The following is a 27,204-nucleotide window of genomic DNA, read 5'->3' on the forward strand; positions in this document are numbered from 1 at the left end:
CTCTCTCTCTCTCTCTCTCTCTCTCTCTCTCTCTCTCTCTCTCTCTCCAAAGCAGAAAGGCTAGTGGTTTCTTGCCTTGCTTTAATGATAATTTCATCTTGCAGAAGAGGGAAGAAGCAATATCAGGAAATGTTATTCTGGTCCTGTTTCTCACCAATGAGTAGGAACTAGCTGTTGAAATAGAAATGATGAGACCCCTAGGAAGAAGTTACCATACCATCTTACTATTTGTCATAGAGAAATTGAGGAAAACTGGGCATGGTTTGACAGGCTCCCTAGCTTTTGTAGAATTCAAAAGGTTCAGTGAAAGGGCAGGTAGGATTTCCTGGTTTCAAATTCTATACAGTGATTCAGTCCAGAAAGGATGAGAAACTCTCAGAATTTCCAAAGACATAAGATTTTTTAAAAGTTAGTACAGAAGATGGAAGGAAAACCATTGTCAGGAGTGTTGGTGCTCAGAATGAGCCGAAACTAGTTAAGAAAGCTAAGGACAACAAAAAGGTTTTAAAATCATTATAATTGAGGGAAAAAAGGAATCAAAGAAGAGTGGTGCCATGGCTAATAGGTGATCGAATGGTGAGAATGGAAGATAGAGAGGAAAAACTTTATTTCTTTTTTTCCTGTAAATGTCCAAAGTCCTACTCTGATGTCTCATTACGTCATGGAAATGACCCTGGATTCTCAATTGGTATGCCATTGGAGCTCAAGCCCTGGCAGATTCTACCATGATGGAAAGGTTTCAAGTATGGTTGTGGTGACAGTTGGTGTCTGTTGTCCAAGGCTAGCCTAGCTAAGAACTGAGATACTTGCCACTAGTGAGAAAACTGGGTAATTAATTCTTTGGCCAGGGCAACTCATGAAACAAAGACACAAAATGACCTTCAGTTCTTTATCCTTTTGAGTGATGGTAACAGAAGTAGATAGATAGGGGATAGAGGGTACTAAGAATCATGTAATTTTTCAACTGTTTCTAAACCACATGGATGGACAATGTACTCCATTGGTGTCTACATTTTAGCAAGAGATGGAGACCATGGGTCTTTTAACTTTTAATGTGTCATGGATTCTTTGTCAGTCTGGTTTTGTTGCCTACATTCAAAATAGAAGAAAATACTAAATTTCAGTTAGAAGTTTAGCAAAATTAAAGATGTGTTTTTTTCTATACAAGTTCCTGGGCCCCTTAGGAGGTCTTGGATCTGAGGTGAATACCCCCTGATCTAGAGGAAGGCTTCACACAGGTTGAGTAGAACTCCTGTTGAGTATTGATGGAAGGAGACAGAGAAATGTCAGCACATGATGAGAAGCATGAATGGGTTGTAATCTGAACCACTGGGGAGAATATTTTCAGTATGGAAGGACCCTTTAAGGCTGTGCTCTGCTACCTCCTCCTCAGTGAAGTCTTCCCTGGCCTGCTCATTTGGTGATCATCTTTTCTTCCTGAGATCTCACTTAACATAACTTTTGTACTTTTCTTATGTCATTACAATTATATTATTTTGTAATATCAGCATTTATGTATCAACATGTCCTCTTAAAGTATGAACTTCATGAGGAAAGGCACTTTATCTAAACTTTGTATTTCCCCCAGCACCCAGCACTGGGTGCACTGGACATAACAGGTGCTTAATAAATCTTATTGAAATGAACTGAATTCCCTTCCCTTAGAAAGGAGAGATTATCTAGAAAAGAGTTGTGAGGAGGGAGGGGAAGTTGTCAGGGACCGAATAACAGTATTTGGGTGGGTGGGTGGGGGTGCAGTGTCCAGCACCAAGCCTAGCAACTTGAACGTAGTAAACGCTTAATAAATGATGGTTCAATTGTTTGACAAAAGGGTTGGTGTTGGCCCGGGGAAGTGATGTTGTCCTGGACCCCAGGCCCATGCCTAGAATGCTTTTCCTCCAGGTTCACCTCTTCATTTCCTCTGGCTTCCTTCAAAACTCAACTCAGATTTCCCTTTCTCCAGTCCTCTAGCTGCTAGTGCCTTCCCTTGCCCTATTACCGTCCATCTACTCTGTATGTATCTAGCTATTATATGATCCCCTTTAGAATGCAAACTCCTTGAGGACAAGAACTGCCTTTGCCTTACTTTGTATCCCCGGTGCTTACATAGGGCTTGGCACTGGCTGATTCAGCTTGTTTGCATTGTGTTCTACTTCCACCTTTGAGGATGGAGACAGGACTGGGAGGAGGGCTCAGGGAGGCTGAGGAAGATGCCTCATGACAAGGAGAAGTCAAAAGTGTAGCTATTGGAGTTGTAGTCACAGACCGAGTGTGGGGGTAAGGGCTGTGGTGTTTGATGTTTTTCAGTCACGTCTGACTCTCTGTCACCCCTTGTGGGGTTTTCTTGGCAAAGATACTGGAGTGGTTTGCCATTTACTTCTTCAGTTCACTTTGCAGAAGAGGAAGCCAAGGCAAGAGGGTTGTGACTTGCCCAGAGTCACACAGCTAGTATTTGAACTCTGGTTCTTTGGACTTCAGGGGTGGCACTCTATCTCCTTTGCCACCTAGCTGCCCTTGGGGGTAAGGACTAGGACTCTTAAAATGGGGAATTTCTTTGAATTCTCAACTACCACTCAGTAGCTGTAAGTGAATGAATGAATAAAAAACCCATTTATTATACATGTAGAGTCTATATTAGATTGCATGTCATCTTGGGGAGGTTGGAGGGGGAGAATTTAGAACTCAAAATTTTATAAAAGTGAATGTTGAAAACTAAAGATAAACAAATTTAATAAAAAATAAATGAACACAAGAAACATTTATTGAGTACTTACTATGTGCCCTAGCACTGTGTTAAGTGCAGAGGATATAAATACAAGTAAACCAGAACATTTCCTGCCCTCAAGGATCTTAATATTCTAATAGGAGAATACAATCAACATAGGAAAGTGGCCAAGGAGGAGCATCCTGGACAGGGAATTTGGAGGAAGTAGGGACTGTAGTCATGTCCTTTCCAGGAAAGGTAGTGTTGATCTGGTAACTGTTCTGAGAACAAGAGTTGGAAAGGGGATATTTCCTAGTTTATAAAACAAGGGTATTGGACTCGGTATTTTATAAACTGTAACTGGTACCTTCCAATTCTGATATCTTACAGCTAACTCTATTTGGCAAAAAGCAGTGTAAAATGCTCCCATTCTCTAGGGTGGGGAGATCAGTCCTGGGTAGACAAGGCTGGGGGAGGTGAGAATGGTGCCAGATGTTCAAAATGTGGAGGATGGGGGTGGAATGAGGCCTGGGAATTGAAAAGAGGGGTTCACGACTCCAGCCCTGCCCGGTTCTGCTGGAGATGGGAGTTCTGAGGAAGAGCAGCAACCAGTCATGGGTTGGAGCAGGTGGCTGTGAGGGGTTCCTGGAGTCAGGGGGCAGCAGAGCCTCCCTGCGGACGCAGGCAAGGGCTGAGCTCCAATCAGCCCAGAGGTGGTATCTGGAACAAGATGCTCATGGAGCAGGACAGACAGCGCCTTCTGTATGTAAGGAAGGCTGCTCAGGCTGGGAGCTGTGGGGGGAGGCTGGTGTGTGTGTGTGTGTGTGTGTGTGTGTGTGTGTGCGTGCGCGCGTGCACAAGGGAAGACTGCCTGATTGGGGGGTTCTGAAACTTTCCACGGCAACATTTTCCGCCCCTCTCTTTCCTCTCCCAGATAATCCTTACCCTTTCCAGCTGGCTCGATAGTGACCTTCTCACTGATGTTACCCCGGCCAGCAGAGGTGACAGCCGCCACCCACAGCATGTACTGCTGCCCTCGATTCAGGTGGGCGATCCGGTAGAACAGCTGCTCTGGACTTGTCTCGTATTCACTGGGAGCCTGGGTGGGATGAATGGGAGGGTTGGGATAGGAGAGGAAAGAGATTAACAGGGCTGATCACTTAGGACCCCAAACCTTTGACTTTCTCCTCTTTCCTGGGACATAGAGGGTACTCAGCTAGCCTGGAAAGTGTGTGTATGTGTGTGTGTGTGTGTGTGTGTGTACACTCCTCAAGAAGGCATCCATCTAAGGGCAACCTGTCCTGTTTGCACTCACCCAGCCGGAAAGGAATCAGTAGGGGCCAGAACCCATGGGCACTCAGCCTGGCCTGCTTGGGTGAACTGAGTTAGGGGATGTCTTGATGATTAGAAAAGTCCTAGATCTGAAGTTGGAGGGCTGGGGTCTCTAAGGTGGGACATAGGAGCTCTAGAACTGGAAGGGACTTCAAGTGATCTAGTCCAAACCCCTCATTTTGTACTAAACCCAGCTCCTCTGATTCTGCTTTTTTGCATATGCAGTATGACCTTGACCAAGTCACTCTCTGTCTTTATCTGTAAATTCAAGGGGTTAGAGTCAATGATCCCTCCCAGCTCCAGAGTCTTTGATCCTATAAGGCAATGACAGGCACGTCAAATTCACCTGAGTGACCCCTGACTGGGGGCCTGTCACGGTCTCCGGGCATATGGATTATGTGTGTAGGTTCATGGTCTAGAAAGCATGTGTGATGAGAATGTGGAGAAGGGGAATTAAGAGATCTCCTTTCAGAAGAAAAGAGCTCAGAACTCAGGACAGCAGCCGCTGCCTCTTTCTGCATTAGAGCTACGTCCCCTGGTCCCACCTTTTAATTACTACCCTTTCATTTTTCCAGCAACAAACCTTTGGAGGGGAAGAAACAAGGAAGTGAAAGGAGAGGTCCTCGCTCAGTAGCACTTTAATAATTATTATTAGCTGCACTATAGATCTCCATAGACATTCTACATATGTTATATATGTACATGTATACATATATATATATACACACACATATATTTTAACCAAATGACAGTTTTGACAAGTTGCCAACAAAACAATATCAGATCCCAGTGGCTTTACCAGTTGCTTTGATGAAAAGATTATGTTGCCTTGGAAACCAGTGGCTCAGATATTGAAATGAATTTGAGAAGGAGCTTTTGATAAGCACCAGTTTGCAGACCTCCTGTCAACCTCTTCCCTGGCACAGGAGGGATGGGGCTGGCTTTCATTTTATTTTATTTTTTGGTCAGCCGTGGGGAAGGGAGAGGAGCATGGTGCCAGGGACCCTTTGAAATTGGCACAGAGGGCTGGGGAGGGGGACCAGCCCAAGGAACAGATGGGGGTAGTAGGGCCAGAGGGAGAGAATAATTAGTTATCTCTGCAGTCACAGCCTCTGGCACACGCACATGGGCACACGTGCAGACCCAGCTCAGGCATACACACACACACACACACACACACACACACACACACACACACAGCCTGGGCACAGACTGAGATGCAGACATGGTCAGACATGTATATAGTGAGAGACAGACACCAGTGGGGTGAGGGTGTGGGAGGATACTTTCCATGCTCCAATTGTAAAGGTGATTTCCTGCTCAGCTGCCTAGGCACATACATGGGCCAGAGCCTCCGGCTTTAAAGGACCTAGTGGATTTTGAAAGGGGGAGGGAAGAGGAACACAGTCCTTTTGATCTGAAGTCCTCTTTAGTGGCCCTGGTGGGGAAGTCCAGGGCAAGACCAGTCCCCGCTGGCCTCCCCAGCACTGGGAGGAGTTCCCTTGCTGCCTTTCTAATGGGGAGCATGGCTTCTGGCCCAGAAGGGCCCTGCAAGGCAGGGGGCAGGCCTGGAGGTGCTGCTGTCACATACGTGCACCTGTATATTCTTGAATGTTTGCATATTTGTTTGAATAGATGTATTTGTGGGCACATGTGTATCTGCGATTGTACAAACATGTATATCCATTTATTTGTGAGTATCTAGAGTCCTGGGGTAGGGAACCTGCGACCTCGAGGCCACATGTGGCTCTCTAGGTCCTCAAGTGCGGCCCTTTGACCGAATACAAACTTCACAGAACAAATCCCCTTAATAAAAGGGTTTGTTCTATAAAACTTGGACTCGGTCAAAAGGCCACATCCAAGAACTTAGAAGGCCACATGTGGCCTTGAGGCTGCAGGTTCCCCAGCCCTGAATTCTAGACCCTGTCTGTGCCCAGGTTATAGAAAATACAGATGGCTTGGGAAAGGTGATGGTAGCAGCTCAGCCAGATCCTGGCTGTTCTGTCTTTGACCAGAGCTTCCTTTCTTATCCTTGAAATTACCTTTCAAAGCATCGGGTTAAAACTCCTGTATCACTGAGAGCCATTCTGGCCCTACCCTGGGTGGCTCCGTTTCCATTTAACACAGCTTGGCAAGTAGATCCATTCATACGCATGTACCATATACTTCTGCACACACTCATCTAATACACTCACACTCTCAGAGTCATATGCATGTTACCTCACATACACATGGACTCCAATATATGCTCACATTGACTTAACAAAGACACATAGAGGCCACTGGCTCCTGCCTCAATGCTTTGAGGTCAGTATCTCCTGACTCAGTTGCCATCTTGGGGCCTAAGAAGCTCAAGGCCCAAATGGGAAAGATTCCTGCTCTCTAGTCCTAGGATTTTCCACATTGTGTGCGGTGATTGTTCTATTAATGAAGAGGATGTTTTCCAACTATTCATTTTGTAACTCAGAAAAGGCAAAAATAATACAAAAGGCCCAAGGAGGTGGTCTGGGACCTGGATGCACTTCCCATCACTCCTAGAGGGAACAGAGGAAGAAGACAGGGCGTGCTGGGTCCCCAGCCCTCTTGGCCCCTCATGGAATCATTCCTGTGTCTTTCCACAATGGCTTCTTTCCTCAGCTTCCCCCGTTCCCTGCCCCTCTGTGATTAGATATCAGAGTCTAGGGGGCAGGTCTCTCTTTAAGCAGGCCCAGGCCTTGACTCCCTTCTTAGGTTCATACCTTAGTTTGACCATCATTTCTTCCTTAGTCATGGCTACTACTGACCCAGTATTGAAGAGACTGAAACTTCCCCCAGTATTCCCTCCCTTGCCCTGTCCCAGATCCCTTCCCTTCTCCACAAAGTCCAGGCTAGGTTGGTTTGCTTTGTCCCAGAAGATGTGGTAATGCAGATGTCACTGTATCTGAGTCAGTGCTGATCTGTCAGACCTCTGGTCTTGCTACGGATTCTCTGGGCCTGTGTAACCCTGGAGGCCTGCATAGGGGCTCTGGAGAACCTGGGCTCATCCTGCATCCTCCCCATCTGGCTGTGACCCTCTGGCACATGGAATTTAAGTTAATCACGTGGATCATAAATGTGATCCAGGATAAAATCTTGGGCGGTTCCCAGAGGCACATCTGTTAGTTAGTGGCAACCTAGTTGGCTGCAGGACACGCTCTGTCCCTTCTTCCTGCTGCTCCTTCCCTTCCCCCAGCAAGCCTGCTCTTCTCCCCTTCCCTCTCTGGCAGCTCAAGGGGTCACCTTGTCCTGCTAGAAATACCAGGCCTCTGACTGTACTTAGAGGGCAAAGCTCAGCTGGGCCATTCCCGAAGGCTCACTCACCGGCTGTCCAGACCCAGGACTGGAACAGAAGATGGTGTACTTTCGGATCACCCCATTAGGCTTGGCGGGAGGCAACCAGGATACGACCACGCTGCTGGCCGATGAAGGGACAGCTTTGATTCCGGCAGGGGGTCCGGGAACTGAGTGGGGAAGAAGGCTAGGTTAGCCCAGGGAAGGGTGAAGTGCCTCCCTGGGAAATAAGAGTAACAACCGACATCTACCTAACATTTCCAAGTTTGCAAAGTGTGGCAGTGACCAGGCTGAGGCTGGGGGCAGCGTGAGGTCAGGAGGAGACTGTGGGGTACAATGAGGCTCTGCTCGCTCTGCCCTCCTTGTCTCTGGTTTCATCTGCCATTATGACCCAACTGGCTTTCTTGTGGTTCTCCCCCTTTAATAATAATAACAGCTATCATTTATATAACACTTTAAGGCTCATCGAGAACTTTACATATGTTATTTCATTGGACCATCTCAACAATCCTGGGAGAGAGGTGCCATTTTTATATCCATTTTGAGGATGAGGAAACTGAGGCAGAGAGAGATTAAGTGACTTGCCCAGGGTCATAGAGCTCGTAAGTATCTGAGGCAGGATTTAAACTCAGGTCTGCCTTGACTCCAAGCATGTCACACGATCCACTGCACCATGTAGCTGCCTCTTCTTACTGTCGAGCCTTTGCCCACAGGCCAGCAACGGTCTCTTTCCTCCTCCTACCTCCTTTCCCACTGAGATTTCCCTGTCAAACCACAGTTCAGGGTCACTCCCTGCAGACGAGCCTGCTAAGAGTACTCTAGCCCTCTCCAACTCACCAACACAATTTCTGAGCCCCCCAGGCTCTCTACACCCTGTGGGGGATTACATGTTGAGTTACTTGTTCTCCCTTATTGAGAGTGCCTAGGACTTTTCAGTCTGTAGGTGCAGGGAACCTTTGTTGCCTGCCTGCCTGCCTGTCTGTGGCGGGTCCCCAGGGTACTTTCTACCTTTCCCCTCACTCAGCTCTTAGATGGAAGAGTTTGTGGTCAGTGGCAGTCACTGTTATTTTATTTATTAATGTTTTTAATTTTTTTTAGGCAATTGGGGTTAAGTGACTTGCCCAGGGTCACCTAGCTAGTAAGTGTCAAGTGTTTGGTCTGAGGCCAGACTTGAACTCAGGTCCTCTTGACTCCGGGGTCAGTGCGCTATCCACTGTGCCACCTCGCTGCCCCCACCACTGCTATTTTCCCCGGAGTGCAGTCTCTGGAGTCTCTGCTTCCCTTCCCTGCCGGTCACTTGGGAACCTGGGTGAGCAGGATCTACTTTTCTAGGAATGTGGCCTATCAGAAAGGGCATTTGATTTGGAGCCAGAGGACCTGGGTTTGAATCTTGATTCTGCCACTTACTTCCTGTGTGACCTTGGGCAAGTCACTTTACAATTTGGGCCTCCAGGATGTTGGAAGAAATAGTAATAGCTATGATTTACTTAGCGCTTTAAAATTAGTAACCTGACTTACTTACATTATCTCCTTTGATCCTTATAACAATCCTGGGAGGTAGATGCTATTACCATCTCTGTTTTACAGATTAGGGAAACTGAGTCTCAGAGAGGTCAAGTGACTTACCCAGCATCACACAGCTGGTGAGTGTTTGAGGCAGGATTAGAACCATGGCTTTCTGACTCCAAAGCCAACATTCCATCTGTACATTATGATGTATGATCTCTCTAAAGTCTCATGGTCATAGGGTCAAAGATCTTTGATCTTATGAATCAGGAGATTCTAATTCAATGGTTGCAATGAGTTAACACATTCTTTTTGATCTTTCTTCTTGTTTTTCTCTCCTCTCCTCTCTCTCCAACCTTCCTCACAACCACCTCCTATCCAACTCACATGTGGGTTGCCCAGTAAATGGTCAGAGTGAGTGGACTTGAGGCAGGGGTCTAGTTCTTTGGGCTTCTCCTGGGGAAAGGGAGGGCTTCCTTGTCAAGTGAAACAGTGTAAAGATGAGGTTACCCCGCTATGTGGGCACTACGGTTGAGGCTCTGACTTCAGGAAGGAAAGAAGGGCTACATTCTTGACAGGTTCTAGCTCAGGAATGGTGTCAGGCCTGGGGAAGGAAGCCTCTCCTTTTCACTCTGTTCTCAGGCACCCCAATTTCTGTCAGCCCTTAGGCATCAAGGAAAGGAGCTGCCTTTAGCTTCTGCTCCCCAAGGTGGGGGTAGGGTGGGTGGGAGAGCTCGGAATTGACTTGGAACATCTGTGACCTTAATCCCCTAATGTGCTTGACCAGCTTATCCCAACAATACCTTGATGGACCTTTCAGCATCTGCTGCCCAGCAGCTTAGGTACTTTTGGCTGGGCCCCAACCCCATGAAGCCCAAACAGGTGGGGTTATAATGGCAGCAAGAGTGGGGCTTGTTAATATTGCACCCCCTAGAGAATGGGGAGATGTCAGCAGAGGGATGTGTAGAAAGAAAGGGAAACAACTTTAATCTGAAGGTCAGTCTTGCAGGTCTCAGGGATGGTGCTCCCCCCCCCCCCATTTGGATCCAGGTACAATCCAGGTACAGTGAGCACCAGGGGCAGTTCTGAAGAGGCAGGCCTGTGGAGAAGAGCAGGGGCAGACCCCTCCCCCACGCCTGAGTGATGGTGATAGGGGCTGATTTTGAACTGGCTGAATATATGTGAGTCTCAGTTCAGGTGGGGTCTGAACTCTCTAGCCTCTCTGAATCTCTCTTATTTGGCATGTTATTGGGTGGTGGGGGAAAAACATAATATCCTTCCTAGCCTCCACAGCTACAGCCAGGTGCTCCCTCTCTCATGAGATTTCCCCTGTTGCCTCCAGCTCACAATAATTCTTTCTGGCATCTCTCAAGGAACTTTGTTCCACTCATGTGTTTGTCAGATTCTAGTTCGCATTGAAGTTATTTGTGCCCTTGCATAAATATTAGGGTTAGATTGTAAGCTCATTGAGGATGCAGACCATGTCTCATTCATCTTTGTAGAAAGGCATTTTGGTCCAGTAAGCAGGGTCTCTGTTACATACTGCCTGTGTGACAATGACTCAGCACACTAGCCATCTCTATAAGATGATTGATTTCATAGAAGATGCCAACCTGTATTGATACAAGGCTTTTCCTCCCCTGGGAATTCCTTACACTTATGAAATCACAGGCTTAGTTCCAAGGTGGCACAGGGGATAGAGTGCTGGGCCTAGAGTCAGGAAAGACTTGAATTCAAATCCAGACTCAGACATTTACTAGGTGTGTGATCCTGGGCAAGTCACTTAACTTCTGTCTGCCTCAGTTTCTTCAATTGTAAAATAAGGATAATGCTAGCACCTATCTCCTACAGTTGTGAGTTCTAATGAGATAATATTTGTAAAGCATTTAGCATAGTGTCCAGCACACAGTAAGTATTTAATAAATGCTTATTTGCTTCCTTTCTATCTCTAGTACCTAGAATTGTGCCTTTCACTTAGAAGGTGCTAAATGAATGAAGGTACTTTTATGTAGGTCACTCCTCATGACTAGAATGTACTCCTCCTCTTTGTGTTTGAGAATTCTTTTCTTTCAAGGCTCAGATTGTGCACTGCCTCTTTCACGAAGACTTCCTTGATCTCCTAAGTTAAAAAAAGGTTTCCCTTTCCACATTTTGCTCTCCATCTCTCCTTTATTTCACTCCTTCCTGCCTTGCATTATACTTATCTAACCCTGCTTCCCTCCATCCTCCCTTTGCATCTCCTGCACCTGGTACAGTGCCCAGCACACAGCAGATGCTCAACAAATGCTTGTTGGATTGAATCTGATTGAATGGCTGATACCCTAGGCATGACTTTGTCCTTCAGGGACTAGAACTCTGCCTTCACTCTGATTACTCAAATGTGGCCTGTCCTTACAGCTTCCTGATGACTGGTCTGTCAGGCCAGTCCACAGCTGTACAATCTCTGCCCTTGCAAAGGGCTTAAGGCTGAAGGTAGGCTGTCTTGGGTACAGTAGCTAAGGTGAGAGTGTATGTGTGTGCGTGTGTACATGTGTGCATGTGTATGTGCGCACATGTTGGGATAAGGACACTTACTGTCCTCCTTGGTCTGGATGTAGAGCACGCTGCTGCGGACGCCGTCCCCAGCCTGGGTGTAGGCCAGTACCTGGACGCTATAATTGGTGAACTTCTCCATGCCCCGGAGCTCCACCCGCTCCCGTGTGGTGGTGATGTTCTGCATTTCCCCCCACTCTGCCGAAAGAGAGACACAAGATGAGTGGAGGTTGTGGGAGGCTCTTCTGTCACCAGTCTCAGAGCCTGGGCCACAATTCTCTTCCTCCTACTTCAAGTGGACCAGTCTGTGGCTAAACCAGTCTGTGCCACGTTCTCTGCATTGCCCAAATTCCAGCTTGGTCTTTGTGCTTATATTGATGATCCCTGCTTTGAGAAAGGAGCAGTGACACAGCGACTGGAGAGTCAGAGTGTAGGGTCTGAGATCCTTGGGGCCTCTGCTCTCATAGCTGGCAAAAAAAGGGCTGGCCTGGAAAAGCAGAACCTTGTGGTCTGGACTTTAACCTCCCATTGACTGACTCTCACTCCATAGGTCAATAGGGCTTCCTCCCATACCCATATCCCCCATCCCTAAAGTTACAGAACATCTATTCGGGGAACAATTTTCAGGTCTCCCATTTCTTTACAGAAGAAAGAACTTAGGGCAGCTGCTTAGACAATAAGTGGGGTCTCAGACAGGGAAAACCAAAACCCAGAACTTGGCTGTGTGCACAGTTTGGGTGTAAAAACAGTCAGCTCCCAATTATCTGCATGTGGGTCATCCATTTTGTGGGTGATTCGTAGCAAACATCCAATCTCGTGCTGGTCTTCCCCTAGCAATCTCCCATGCTTCTGCACCAGGTCTATGCATTGTGAACCAGTGAGTATTAGGGAATGAAAACTTATTTGAGTATTGGGAGAAGATAATTCAGAAGCTCAACCTGGAAAGGTCTTCATCACTTTTCTCCTGGATTATTGCAATGGTTTCCTAATTTGTCTCTCTGCTTCCAATCTCTCCTCTCCAATCCTTTCTCCATATAGCTGCCAATAAAGCATGGGACTGACTATATCACTCCCTTGCCCAAGAAGCTTCAATGGATCCCTAGAACCTTTAGAATAAAATACGAATTCCTCAATTTGGCTTTTAACTCCTTCACAGTCTGACTCTGGCCTCCTTGCAAAGACTGATTTCATAATATTTTCCCTTTCAAACATACTACATTCTAGTTGATCTGGCGGATTTATCGTTTCCCAAAACTGGAATTCCATCTTTCACTTTTGTGTTTTTATGCAGGCTGCTTCCTGTTCCCAGAATACTCTTCTTCAACTCAGCCTGTAAGAATCTTTTGCTTCTTTCAAGGAGGCAATCCAGGTGTCATATCCTACAAGACACCTTTCTCTATCCCATTAGTTATTACTGCTCTTTGGTCTTCCTATGGTCTTGTATTTACTTATCTGTCTAGATGTCATACCCTCCAATGTAAGCTCTTTGAGGGCAGGGATTAATGTTTTGTCTTTTATCTCCAATGTCAAGCAAAAGTGCCTTTCACACTTAATAATGCTTGTTAAAAAAAATTCATTCATTGATTTAATCAATCAATCAAGCAATCCACAGGCACTTATACTTACTATGTGCCAGGCACTGTGTTAAGACTGGTGATATAAAGAAAAAGCAAAAACAATCCCTACCTCAGGAAGCTAACATTCTTTTGTTTACAATTAATTTTATTATTTTTTCAAATAACAAGCATTTATTTCCTCTCTTTCACCTCCATCTCAATGAACAATAAAAAAGACAGAAAAATAAAACCCTCATAACAAATATGCATGGTCAAGCAAAACAAATTCACAGAATTACCTATGCCCCAGAACATATGTCTTACTCTACTTCTTGAGTCTGTCACCTCTCTTTCATGAGGTGGGTGAAGTCAATATTCCAGTGGACGAACCAACATATCCATAAGTTGATATATATAAGATAAATTCAGAGTCGATGGAAAGTAGCCCTCGATACTAACAGCTGGGAAAGGCCTCCTAGAGGAGATGGTGCTTGGGATGATTCTTAAAGGAAGTCAGGGATTCTGCTTGTCAGAGGTTAAGAGGGAGAGTTTTCCAGGCATGGGGGACAGCCAGTGCAAAGGTATGGAGGTGGGAGACAAAGTGTTTATTCAAAAGCAAATAGAAAATTTTGGAAGAATTATATGACACTTTGGATTTTCTTGGCCATTATTTCTTATTATTATGGCATATAAAACTAATACTCATTTCCACCTGGCCTGGCCTTGAGATTAGTATAAGGAGCCCTTGAGTGGACCATCTTCCAGCCCTTAAAATAATCTAGTCCCACCTAGAACACTGAATGGAGCAGAGCAGGGATTGTTATCATGCATGATCCCCTCCTTCCCAGCTGGATGAGAAATGCAAGTCTAATCATAGAAGACAATACCCACCCTCTTTGCTCACCAGCTAAAAACTGAAATCCCCATGTACTCACCCCCATCCATGTAGAGAGACCAAAAGATGACCCGATACCCCTTCAGGACGCCATTGAGGGTGCTTCGTGGTGGCTCTGACCAGGAAATGACAGCTACGTCAGAAGTGATGGACAGGGCTCGGACATTCTCAGGAGGCTGGCTAGGCACTGGGCAGGGGGAATAGGAAGGGAATTAGACTGAGGGATGGTGGAGTCATTGAATAAAACAATTAAGCCAGTCATCTCCATGAAGCTACATCAGTGCATCTTTAGGTTAGACCTTAGGGAAGGTCATGCTTATCTGATGTGCAGATGTCCCAAAACTGAGGAGGACAAACAGCTGACACATTGGCTTACAGGTTAATGAACCAAGAATCTCTCAACAGGTTAGACCAGGGGTGTTGACAAACTATGAAATAAAAAAAAAAAACAGATAGCAGGCCTGCTTTGGCCCTTGAGCCATAGTTTGTCAATCTTCATGTTAGACTATTATTGGATTCATCCAATACGATAAAAGTTAATAGGGACAAATGTAACATCTTATATTTGAGTTTAAAAAAATTAACTCCGCAGGTATGAGCTAGGTGAAAGCATGGCTATATAGCATTTCATCTCAAAAAAGACCTGGGGATTTTAGTAGACTGCAAGCTCAATATGATTCAATAGGGTCCTAGGGCAGCTAAGAAAGCTACTGCATTATGAGAAATGTGATGTCTAGAATGAAGGGCTTTTTGTAGTTCACCATGGGCAGACCACAACTGGAGCTTTGTGTTCAGTTGTGGGTACTAGACTTCAGGAAGGATGCTGAGAAGCTGGAGGATGTTAAGAAGGGCAGCTGGGATGGTGAGCAGCCTTGATGTGAAGCTACATGAGGATTTGTTGAAGGGACTGGGGATATTTAGTCTAGAGAAGAGAAGAGTTAGGATGGCACAATTACTTCCTTTAAACATTTGAAGGGCTGTCTCTTAGAATAGAGATTAGACTTATTCTATTTGTCCAAGAAGGACAGAAATAGGGCCAATGGATAGAATTTTGGCCTGATATAAGGAAAAACTTGCCAACTATTAGAGCTATTTGTGATTCCATCATTGTGACTTAGGAGATTCTGGGAGGAGCAATATGAAGGTTCAGTGAGCTTCTTTTCCTTGAGATTTTTAAGAACAAATACTTTTCAGGGTCCAAACCCATTGCTGTTTTAGCTCGGATAGGTGCATACTAACAAAAATCAGGAGGATGGACAGGATAGCTGATAGGATTACTCCCAGACTTAGAGCATCGTCCCCATTGGACCCTATTCCAGGATTAATAGCATTGAATAGAACTGCGGGGAGACCTAGCCACTGCCCTGAGCTACTCAGAATTTAGTTATGCATCCTGAAATTTCCTTTGACATATTCTTCTATTTTGGTCCACTACACTATAATGCTTAGTTTGTTAATCAGCTCTCCATGGATGAACAAGTGATATAAGAAATAAAGGTAAAATGTTTGGTAAAGTCCAGAGTCATGGCTTTGGGTACATGGTGGTTGTGCTCTCAGCATGTCAAGCCACGGATCCTAATAGAATGGAATCAATTGACTGCCAACTCTGGCCTGGAATTGAAAGAGCAACCCTGGGGCCTGGGAACTTCTGAATCCTAATGTAAGCTGATAAAGTGGGATGGAGGTGGGATAGAAGAATTGGGACTTCTGTATTCCCTAGGAGGCAAGGGTGAGTGGAGTCACCTTGGACTGTCCCATGTGCTCCCAAAGAGGAGAATGGTACCTGTGGTGGGATGGGACTTTCTGGGATCAAAGGATCCATCTCTCTGATACCACACTTCAATACACCCAAACTGTTCCAGATAACATGAAACCTTTTTGAGAAGACCTCCAGGGAAAATTACATAACCTACCATGGTAACCCATTCCACTGCCTTTTACCCTTTCTCATTAAGGGAAGCCTTTCTTAGTTTTAGCCCCGATCTTTCTGATACAGTCTGGTACTAGTGTTGCAATAGTGTTTACATCCAGATCCTCTCATTTTGCAAATGACAAATCTGAGAGAACATTGACTCCCCTAGTGTTACTTGCTTAGAACACCAATGGGACTTTCTGTTGCCTAATGGAGGGCAAGGGACAAAGAAGAGACCTAATCTGCCTTGTTCTGAGTGGGAGAAAGGAAGAATGAGCTGGATGGAAGGTAATTAGATCCTGTTGCCCCGCAAGAGGCAACTCTAATTTTTATGAGCATTTAAATTATAATACATCAACCTAACGATCCTCTTTGAGAATGATTATTGTTTCATATTACTTAGGTGTAAAAATATAAGCACCATGTAATTAGGGACCGAGTGTAATAAACTAATACAGATAGCCCGTTCAAACAAAATGAAGGTAATATAATTATGGAAAAGACACCATTGTTAAAGCTGGGGCCCTTGAATACCCCAGGAGGAGTGCTAATATTGCCAGGAAACGATCAGGATTTGACAGGATAACGAGGGTTTTAATTAAGTATGAAAAATTGCTGAGCAAATGTGGCTGGAAACTTTTTTCTCCCCTCTTTGTCGGGGAATGACTCCATGGTCATTGCTGATCTCTTCCTGATGGAAATGTTAATGGCCTCAGGGGAGAAAAGAGAAGATAGCCCAATGGGAGGCCAATAGCTGCTGAAGGTTACAGGCAGGACAGGTCCTGTCTGGCTCTTTCCTACTATGGTCCTGAATTAGACTAGTGATGCCGGCATAAACTTGGTAGACTGACTTCATCTCAATTTGCACCCTCCTATCCCCTTGGGGATCAAAGTCTGCCCAAAGCTTCCTTCATCTGGCCCTCTTTCTCCCAACTTCAGTCGAAGGATGAACAACTCCCAAAGCACAACTTTTTTTTTAAGCCTCACTTACCAAGTGATCTCTTTCTCACATTTCAAAATATTTCTGAAATCCTACCACCTCCATCCTGAATTGGAGCATCTGAAGCCAGGGCTTAGCACAGTGTGTGGCACATAGTAAGTGCTTAATAAATGTTTACTTTTTTTGGAAGGCAATCAAGGTTAAGTGACTTTCCCAAGGTCACACAACTAGTAAGTGTTTGAGGCTAGATTTGTCCAGTCCTCCTGCCTCCAGGGCTGGTACTCTATCTACTGTGCCACCAAGCTGTGCCCCAAATGTTTATCTTTTAATTGACTGAATTCTGAACTGATCTGATGAGAGTAAAACTTAATGTGGTCGAATCAATCTTTGTAACTCTCCTGGCTACCCTCCACCATGACCATGTACATACCCCACCCCATATCTCCAAACTACTGTGGTCTTCACATATACTCAACTGTCATATTTTACTATAAAGTTTAAAAGTTGACGTATTGCTTTTACTAGGTCATAGTCTTGTCATTTTATTCTGGCACTCCTCTTCTTAGGTTCTAAACTCTTAAGGTAGCAAGGATGTCATGGAAACTTCCAGATCAGTAATTTAGCCCACCCCTTGGCTTGGTTTTATCTGTCCTTACTCTCGCTAATGCACTACAGAGAATCATTTCTCTTCCAGTGGATTGCTCTGGTTATTCCATACAAAGTAGAACAGAGGAAGAGTTAGATATTAGAGCCGTTGAAGACTTCTGAACTGAAACCCTAAATTTAAAATTTAAAGAGGCAAGAGATGATGAATGATATCACCCTGAATCCCACAGCTCAAGTAAATAGCTTAACCTTTGGCTAACATTCACCTCATAAATTACTGAGTGTGTTTCTTTTCTTCTCTCTCCCTCTTTGCTCTCTCTTTCCTTCCCATGTGGCTTCCCATGTGTGTCTCTCCCCCTGTTTCTCTTTCTTTTGGCTTTCTCATGCCTGTGCTTTTCCTCATTCTTGCTTGCATCTTTTTTCTTTGTCTCCCCACGATATACATCACTTTCCCACTATTTCTTCATTTTTTCTTCCTTTCCCTTCTTTTCTCCTTCCTCACTCTTCCTCCCCTCCCCAGATTTTCCTTTCTACATTGAATATCTATAATATTTGGCTTTTCACATATATATACTGATCGCTTTTTCTACATTGAATATCTATAATATTTGGCTTTTCACATATATTTACTGATCACTTTTTATCCTGTGAGAGAGTGGCCATCGAGAGAAAGGAATTTTTACTTTTTTTAAATAATATTTTCTTTAAAAATAACTTTTTTTGTCTTTTCCTCCTTTTTCTTAATTTAGAGAAGGGAATTCTTCTGCTCCCTGTCTTAGGTCCATGTAACTAACTATATGGTGCTTAGCCTATCACCATGTGCAAACACAAATTTAACACAGGCTCTTTGAAGAGGATAATAAAAACTCAAATTTATGTAAGTTACAAAGTGCTTTCTTTATATCAACCTCCTGATGTAGGGAATTATCATTGTAACTATTGTCCCATTTTATAGATGTGGAAATCCAGGATCAAGGAAGGTAGATAACTCTGATTTGCTCTGCTTAGGTCAGAGCATATCTGGACTCTGTTGAGTTCATTTTAGGAAGGGCACATCCAGAGGCGGTTGCTCAAGATAGTGAGACAATTTGAGATCAGGACATAGAAGAATAATTGGGAAGAACTAGGAATATCTGCTTTGAAGAAGAAAAGATTTAAGGGTAGGTGATAACTGTCTTCAAATAGCTGATTGTCTCTCTTGTGGAAGAGGGATTAGACTTATTTTAATTGGCTTTGGGTGGAAATTGGAGAGGCAGATTTTAATTTGACCTAAGGAAAATCTTAACAATTAAAGCTAAGCACCAGTGGATAGGAGGTAGCAAGTTCCCCATCCCTCAAGGTCTCTAAGTGGAGCTTGAATGATTAATTGCCATGGATATTGTAGAGGGGATTTCTGTTCAGGTATAGGTTAGACTAGGGACCTCTGAAGTTCCTTCTAACTCTAAGCATCAGTGACTTACCCAGGGTTATGCAGTTAGTAGGTATGAGCCAGGATGAATACGATCATAGAACTTGGGAGTTAAAGGTGTGATTCAAAGACTAGTGCTTTCTCCAGGACTTTACCAGCCCTAGAGTTCAATGAGGGGAACAACGATGCTGAGGAAGGGGAGAGGACTTCACCTTCTGCTTGACACATTGCAGTCTACCTCCCTAGGTCTGTCTCAGATGAAAAAGAACTGCTAAAAGAGCCTGGAGGTTTACTATCTACTTAATGGAAGTAGGGATACAGTCACAGTATGGGGAGTGAGAGTTATTGGTGGAGGTGAAAGAATGACAATCAGAAAATGGATTGGGACATTGGGGTGAGTGGAAATGATTGAGGCAAGGGGTGCAATAGCTCCAAAGGGCCCTGGGTTGGCCATTGGAACTCTTGGGGAGTGAATAGTTTATCTCCATTTACATGTATGAAATATAAAATGAGGGGGACCTCATTTCAGGGGGCAGAAGCAGAGGAAAGCCTGAGGATGGGAGAGGAGGACAGGGTCTTAATTAGAAAGCTGTGAAGTTGTGGAAGTTTACCTATGGGAATGCCATCCTCTTGTTTCTATGCCATTTTCACTTCTTTCCCTTTTTCCTCCTTTCCCAAGTACCCACTCACTATTCCCAGGTTGCTCTAGCCTTTGCTTCTGGTCTCTGCTGAATTTACTCCTCCTGGCAGGTCAGTATGGAAACAGTACTATAGTCCAAGGCTTCTGACTCTGTGTTTGAATGCAAATTCTGACCCTCATCCCAGTGTGACTTTAGGTTAGTTTCTTGCCCTCTGAAAATGAGAGGCTTAGGTTAGGTCATCATTGCTAAGGTCCCTTTTAACTCCAAATCTTGGCTCCTGACAGGGAGCAAATACTTTCTGTAACAAAGGACCAGATGGGGAGATGGCAATACTGAGCACAAATCTCCAATGGTAGAATTCCAGGCAGGGTGATAAACACTGGGAAAATCTTGGGGTTTATGTGAACTTCCTGGTAACCCCAAAATCACACCAAATAGTGTACTTCTTCTCTGGGAATAGTCCAGCCTGCCTTACCAGTGCAGAAGCCTGGTTTAGTGAAAAGTGCACTAGGATTAGACATCCTAGGTTTGAACTCCAACTTTGCCCCTTACCATGTGACCAACCCCCCTGGGTCTCTGTTTCCTTATCTGTAAAATAAGAGAGCTAAAGAAGATTTCTAAGGTCCTTCCATCTCTGCCATTCTGTGATTCTGAGTCACTGATTCTGGTTTTTATGTGGTAGAGACCTGACTTGGGGGCTGATCTGTAACAGATCTTGTAATTAGAAACCCCAGCTTTGGAAAATAGTGAGTACAGCTAGCATTTATATAATACCTTATGGTTTACAAAATGCTTTACAAATATTATCTTGTTTGAGTCTCGCAATGACTCTGGGAGGTAGGTGCTATTATCAACCCTGTTTTGCAGATGAGGAAACTGAGGCAAGCAGAGGTTAAATGACTTGCCTAGGGTCATACATGTAAGGTCATAAGTGTCTGAGGCAGGATTTGAATTCAGATCTTCCTGAGTTCCAGATCCAGTGCTTTGTCCTCTGGACCTCCTAGCTGTCCTGGAAATTCTTTCATGGTTCTGGGGAGATAGAACTGGTCTTAAATTATTCCTTTCTTTTTAGGGGGCTGGGACTAATCCTTGACTATCTCCTGAGGGTTACCAAAAGCTCTCTTTCTTCATGTTTAAGGATGAAGTACTATCTAGTGTTTTCTATCTGGGGAACAGAAGAGTATTTGTCAATAATATTAATATTAAAATAATAGTAGTTAACATTTTATATGGCACTTTGCAAAGCACTTTACACATATTATCTTGTTAAATTCTCATAACAACCCTTTGAGGTAGGTGCTATAATTATTCTCATTTTACAGATGAGGAAACTGAGGCAGACAGCAGTCAGGTGACTTGATCAAGTTCATAAAGCTAGTAACTATCTGAGTTAGTTTTTGACCCTAGTATTTCTATCTCTAAATCTAATAGGCCAAGCCACCTCCCTTTCAGCTATCTCCTGTTTCTGGCATTTCATGAACCGGTGATCAATTCTGGAATCACTCCCGTCCCTTTCTTAGCTCCATTTACCCCATGGCAGCCTTGGTCCCTCTCCCCTCCCCCTGGACCCTCCTCACCATCCTCTAGTGTAGTGGCATTGATCTCGCTGGATGAGGGACCTGTCCCTGCCCGGTTGAAGGCCTGGACCACCACCCCATACTGAGCAAACTTCTTCAGGTTGTCCAGGGTATAGACCTCACTGTCTCCAGTGGCCTTCATCTCCACAATGCTGTATTGCCCGTTGCTGCCGGGGCTGTTCTCCCGGTAACCGATTTGGTAGCCCCGGATCACGCCGTTCTGGAGCTCCTTCTTTGGAGCCTGAGAGAGGTAGGAAGAGGGGTGGCAGTTACAGAGGAGGACAGATTCATATCCCTGGGGAAAGTCCCGTCTTCATCAAGTTGTCGGCTTGGGAGAAACTAGGCAACAGGAGTAAGAGAGAGAGGACGTGGCATGTTTGAAACTGAACACGAAGAGTACTTTGGATTGCTCTGGTTTGAATGTTCTCAGACACACTGCTGCTGCTCAGGTGAAGAAGAGGGAAGGCTTGGGGAAGTGGGGTGCGTTGGTAGGTATATCTGAATATGAGAACAGGAAATATAACCAGAATGTGGGGAAAAAATGGAATTGTGGGAACTTCCTTTGCGTCTTGACAGGCTGTCAAGGGTGGATAATCATTAAGACAGCCCTACACACACACACACACACACACCCTCACACATACACTCCAACATTAAGGCTTCCATACACATTCATAATTAGCCTAAGATGACTGGGATATTGGCTCAGAGTGCTAAAATTTAGAAGGCACTTGGACAGCACATGCAGTCTTTTGGCTGAGTACCTAGTTAACAAGAAAGAGTTAGAAAGAAAATGGGAAGCTACCAGGTGACTTATAGTGGCTGAACCCCCAACAAACTCTTCCCCAAGCCATGGCTGCTTCCTCCTGTCTTCCCCTATGGCTTCCCTTGCATATTTTGAAGGTGGGTTTCTAGGCTCCTTTCCCAGGGGGAAAATAGCTAGTTATGTCTCTGTGCATAGGGAAATTGGCCCACTGGAACTAAGTGTGCCCATCTAGGAATGTGAATGCTGGGCTTGAAAACAATGAAGATAATTAAAAAAACACACAACTTTTATTGTGTTTAAACACAATTAGGTTAATAAAAAAGTAGTCTGACTTTTTTTTTACTTTATTGAAAGTATTATTTTAAATTGATTTCATTGTTTCTTTTAAAAGACTATTAACTTAATAAAATGACTTTTTAAATTAAGTTAATTTAGGAAGGCCTTTTAAATGTTTATTGTTATCTTTTGTTTTTATATCACCTTCATTTCCAAATATATTCCTCTTCCCTTCCCTCTCCAGAGAGCCATCTCTTGGAACAAAGAATAAAAAGAGAGAGAGAAAAAAGCAGTTCAGAAAAAAGTAGTCATGTCAACTGAGTCTGGCAGGATACACAATGTTCTATACCTATAGTCTCCCATCTCTATAAAGAATGAAGAGAGATGCCTCTTCTTGTCTCAAGGAGATGGTTTAACAAAAAAGTGGAATATTTGTTCTGTCCTGAATCAAGCATTTCTCTGCACTTGGGCGGGCTCTCCTTATTACTCAGCAAGTAGGTCCACTTCTGCACTTGGAACTTAACATCAAACTGAGGCACAGACATAAATATACGTATATATATGTATATATATATATATACACATATAAACTATGTGTAGACTCATTTCCATGTACCCTAACACTCACATTTCTAAACACACTGGCATACATACAGTATCTGCACATGGCTTGAAAGAAGCACAAATCCCTCCACCAACCTGACATGCACTCCCATCTCTCCTTAGATCTTGACACATCCCTACATGTATCCTGATACACACATATCACACACACACAGACACACACACAGACACACACACACGCATTCACGCACACACACAGAGGTTTTAAATCAATCTTAACAATATTTCTCTGAAGTATTAAGAATCAATAGGGCTGATTGCAAATTTATGTTATAAAGCCAGGACGATCCATCTCACTGAAAGAGTCTTAAAATAAGTGACTTATCTTTCAAGTGTATCTTTATTTTTCATTAATCTGTTTCTTGGTGCTAAAAGGAAGAAAGAAAGAAAGAAAGAAATCTCTGAAGAAGCTCACCAAAAATTTATTGACTGACTGGTTCATTGTGAAGTTCTAACTTTCTAATCAATTTTATTTTTCATTATGTGACTTCGGAGAAATAAATCTGACTCTAAATTTTTATTGACTTCCTAGCCTGTGTTTTGTTGCCAAATATTTCAACATTTTACATATTTTAGTTCTTCTCTTCTGCCCAGTCCTCCCCACCCCCTTAGATCTACTGGCTTTTCTAAGAGAAGGACATAAGTTTTAGAATAGACAGGATAGGAGGGCATGAAGATATGGGTTTTGTTTCTGAGTCTCTGAGTCATTGAGAGTCAGTTCTGGGAGTTCTGGTCAGTGCTCTGAATCTGAGGACATCCTGGCATTCATTGGACTTTACTGTTTTAGGTACCCTCCTGGAAGGACTTGGTCCAGATCTCCAACCTACTTCCCTTCTTGTCATTTCTTTTAGGGAGAGTGAGTCTTGGGCCACCTGGGTGACTTTCATTTCCTTCTTGGAGAGACCAGCATGTCATTCTCAGTTATATTCTTGACCTTGCTCCAAGCCTACCCTTTTAGAGAACTCAGGAGCAGTAAAAAGTGATAGCTAAAATATTTTCTTTCAAGTCACTATAGCCTGTAGGCCAGCAAACTGTCTTGGTTGGTGAGGGCCAAATCACCACCAAATCATCACTATTCTGATCCAGGGATCAACAAGGAGAATCATGCGCTTGTTTCTTTCCTGCATGAAAGACTCTGGCTTAGGACACTATCTTATTCCCAGTTTGTCCATCAGTCCTTTTATATCCTCAATAGGGAAGATAGTTCCAGTGTCTCTTTCTTCCCATCTCTTCCCTTATTACCTAAATCCTGTCCCTTTAAACTTTTATAGAATGTTTCCATCTATTCTTTGTTCATAGCTACCCTAAGATACAGAGAGAACAGAGCGGAGGCAACCTGGGATAGTGGAAAGTCTGTCCAGGACTTGGACCCCAAAGACCTGGTTCTATTTTCTCTCCTACCACTAATTCAATGTGCGGCTCTAGGCATGTCACTTCACTTTCTCTGGGCTTGAGTTTTCTCACCTATAAAAAGAGGGGTTGGCCTAGGGCCAGGTGATGTCCAAGGTTCCTCCTACCTGTTCTGATCTTCTTTGATTATGTTCTCATCTCCATTCTACAGATGGAAAAATAAGTCCACAGAGGCTGAGTGCCTTCTTGTCTTGTATTAAGTGTTTAATAAATGTTTGCTGAATTCTTATCCAAGGGCACACAGCAAGGTAGTCCTTCACAGTCTGCCTCCAGCCTACTTTTCTAGGCTTATTTCACATTAATCCCCTTCACACACTTTCCATTCCAGTCAAATTGGCCTATCGGCTGTTCCCCAAGCTCAGTATTCCATCACTTTTCTTCATGTATTTTGCTCCTCCCCATTCCATATGCCTTAAATGTACCTCTTGCCTCCACCTTGTAGAATCCCTGACTTTGCTCAAGGTTCAACTCATGTGTCAGTCTTTATGCCACCGAAGATAGGAGAAACCATTTCTGATCCTGTGGGTTCTAGTGCTCTCTCTCTCTCTCTCTCTCTCTCTCTCTCTCTCTCTCTCCTCAAATAATCATGCACATACTTATGTGCTTATATGTTATATCCCCCAGTAGAATGGAAATTTCTTGAGGGCAAAGGCAGATTTTAATTTTGTCCATGAATCCCTGGCACTTTCTGGCCCCCAGAATCTTGTCTTACATCCACATTAGATACTTACACAAGTGCTCGTTTAATTGGATCAGACTGATTCAGTGCACGGATCATAGCATTTAAATCTAGAAGGGACCAAAGAGATCATCTAGCCCAAAGCTTTGATTTTACAGATGAGGAAACTGAGGCCCAGGAGAGTGGGTAACTAGAGACTCTGCTAGAAAGAAGCAGAGCCAAGATTTAAACCCAAGTCTCTCAATTCTGTCCATATTCAGGGCTCTTTCTGCTATACCACTTGTTGATAGAGATGAAACTAGGGTCCTTTCTAACCAGGTGACTTTCTGATCCTCAGTACAGTTTTCATAAAACCATATATTGCCTTTTTCAAGTTAACACAAAACCAAATCCAACTCCTAATCAATTATGATGGTGGTACATTTCCAAACTAGATTAGTGTGCTGGGCAATACACCTTTCTTCTCTGTCCATTTCCATAGCAGTGGCTGGGGGGTTAACTTCCTGATTTCTGATAACCTTGGATATTTGAATCACTTTCCACTTTTCCCTCCCTTAATCTTGCTATGTTTGAGAGGAACTTGGCAGTGTGTTTAAAAGGAATCAAAGAGTGGCAAATTGGAACCTAAATAAAAATAATCTCCTAAATAGAAAATAATCTCCCAACATAGTATGACACTCCTCTGGGTAAGTATATTACTGGGTTGGGGAGGGAGAGCATTCTGCATAACACTATATGTACATGAGGGTGGGGAACAGGAAATTCATAATCCAAATAGAAGAATTGCACTCTGAGGTTCTCCTTCCAAAGTTCTTGCCAACTCTACTCACCTTCCAGGTTACCTGGATACTCTGGGAGGTCACAGGCTGCAAGGTGACATCCATGGGTGGTCCATCAGGAGCTGAGGGGAAAGCACAATTATGCTATGTCAGGAAACAGAAGAGAGACTTCTCCTGCCCTTGTTTTCTACCACATCTGGGCAGTCCAGAGGCAGAAAAGGCACCAAATTCCCTACTTGAAAGTAGAGAAATGCTTAATAATAAGGAAATATTCTTAGCTTTGTCCTCACTCCTTGGCACTGAAACTAGCAGTACCCTAAGAATATATTTCTTCTTTCACACTCCTTAAATAGCTGAAATGACAGCAAGCTAGGTTTGGTTTAGACAAAAGGAAGAACTTTTTGGCGGGAAGCCAGTAAATGCTAGGACAGTCTATCAATGGGGATTTGGGTATCTATGGCCCTGAGGGAATCTTAAAAGCACGAGATAAATTTCTCTGGATAAATATGAATTTTAAGGCCATGTGGTAGAATCATGGACAGTTTTACCAAGTCTAGAAGCGAGGGCTGAATGAAATTATCTGTAGTCAACCTTAGGACTTTAAGACAAATGACTGAATTGTAACTAATTTTCTGTAACAATGAAAAAACTTCTGCAAGTTATTTTCAGCAACACAAAAAATGTAAGCAGATGATCTAGAGACCATACAGGGAGGGATCATGTGGTGAAAGAGATGGGCCAGATATTTTCTTTGGCCTTGAAGTCATTGTCCTGGACAATAATGGGACAATTGCCTCAGTCTCTTGGTGACCTGTCTCCCATTTGTCCATGGGAGGTAACAGTTGGCCTTCTCTTGTCAGGAAAGGTGTGTGTCGTTTGTAGGGGTGGGGCACAAATCAACAGCTTTAATTTGTAAGTCAGATGCTCCCACTCAGAGATCAAAATTAGACTTGGTGGCCACAATAAGGCTATGCCTAGGCAAAAAAATCCCTTATTTGTGTACCTCATAAGACCCTTTCTTTTGTTAACACCCACCCCCTTTCAGCATTTTCAAGTACCCATCAAGGGGCTTTCAGTGTAGGAACTCACCCAGCCTTGTATAATGTACCCCTGCTTCTAACCTCCTCTTCTATTCTTTTACAACTTGTGTCCAAGTCCCTCAGGACCCTGTTCTTCCTAGTGATTGGGGGTAGTAATGGGCTTTCACCCTTAAGCAGTGACATTAATGCTGAGAATTTCTGGTACTCTGGTAGACTGAGGGTGGAAAGTGAATTTCAGATTGGGGGTAGGGTGTCACTTTTAGTGCCCTTCAGATTATGGCAGTGCCACTGGCTCTTTGTGGGAGAACCAAGACATGGAAGGCCATGTATTTTTCCTAATGGTTAAGAGTTTAAGAAAGCCAGAGACACATCTATTGGTCCCATGTGAATTTGTTCCACTCTGGTGCCTTGCACTGCAAGAGTCTATTTTTTGTTTCTGCCCAGAATCAGTCTTCTAAGATTATATACAAGCACCACAATTCATCAAAATCTCCAGGGTGAAGAGGTGGCCCTATTCAGGGAAGAGTGATGATTTGGCAATTTTTTAGCAGAAGTCAGAGGTTGAAACCCTTCAGGGGTTGAAAGTATTCCTTTGACTCTTTCCACAGTTGCCCTGGCTCTAGACCAGGCAGATAGAGTACATCTACCCTCTTCAAACATGCCTGGGGCTAGGGAAAGAATAGAGCTATATACAACACCACTCAGAACCATA

The 27,204-nt window shown here is 43.9% G+C and overlaps 1 protein-coding gene across 1 annotated transcript in view; it reads right to left on the bottom strand.

Moving 5' to 3' along the window:
* DSCAML1 (DS cell adhesion molecule like 1) overlaps positions 1–27,204 on the bottom strand; it is a 491,654-nt gene that overhangs the window by 18,511 nt on the left and 445,939 nt on the right. Inside the window, 6 exon segments of the mRNA XM_027857517.1 lie at positions 3,650–3,803; positions 7,376–7,515; positions 11,426–11,581; positions 13,875–14,021; positions 20,919–21,159; positions 25,504–25,574. Coding sequence (XP_027713318.1) covers positions 3,650–3,803; positions 7,376–7,515; positions 11,426–11,581; positions 13,875–14,021; positions 20,919–21,159; positions 25,504–25,574 — 909 coding nt within the window.

Source organism: Vombatus ursinus, unplaced genomic scaffold (assembly GCF_900497805.2).
Source record: "Vombatus ursinus unplaced genomic scaffold, bare-nosed wombat genome assembly UNPS02012156.1, whole genome shotgun sequence".
In the NCBI taxonomy this organism is placed as follows: domain Eukaryota; kingdom Metazoa; phylum Chordata; class Mammalia; order Diprotodontia; family Vombatidae; genus Vombatus; species Vombatus ursinus.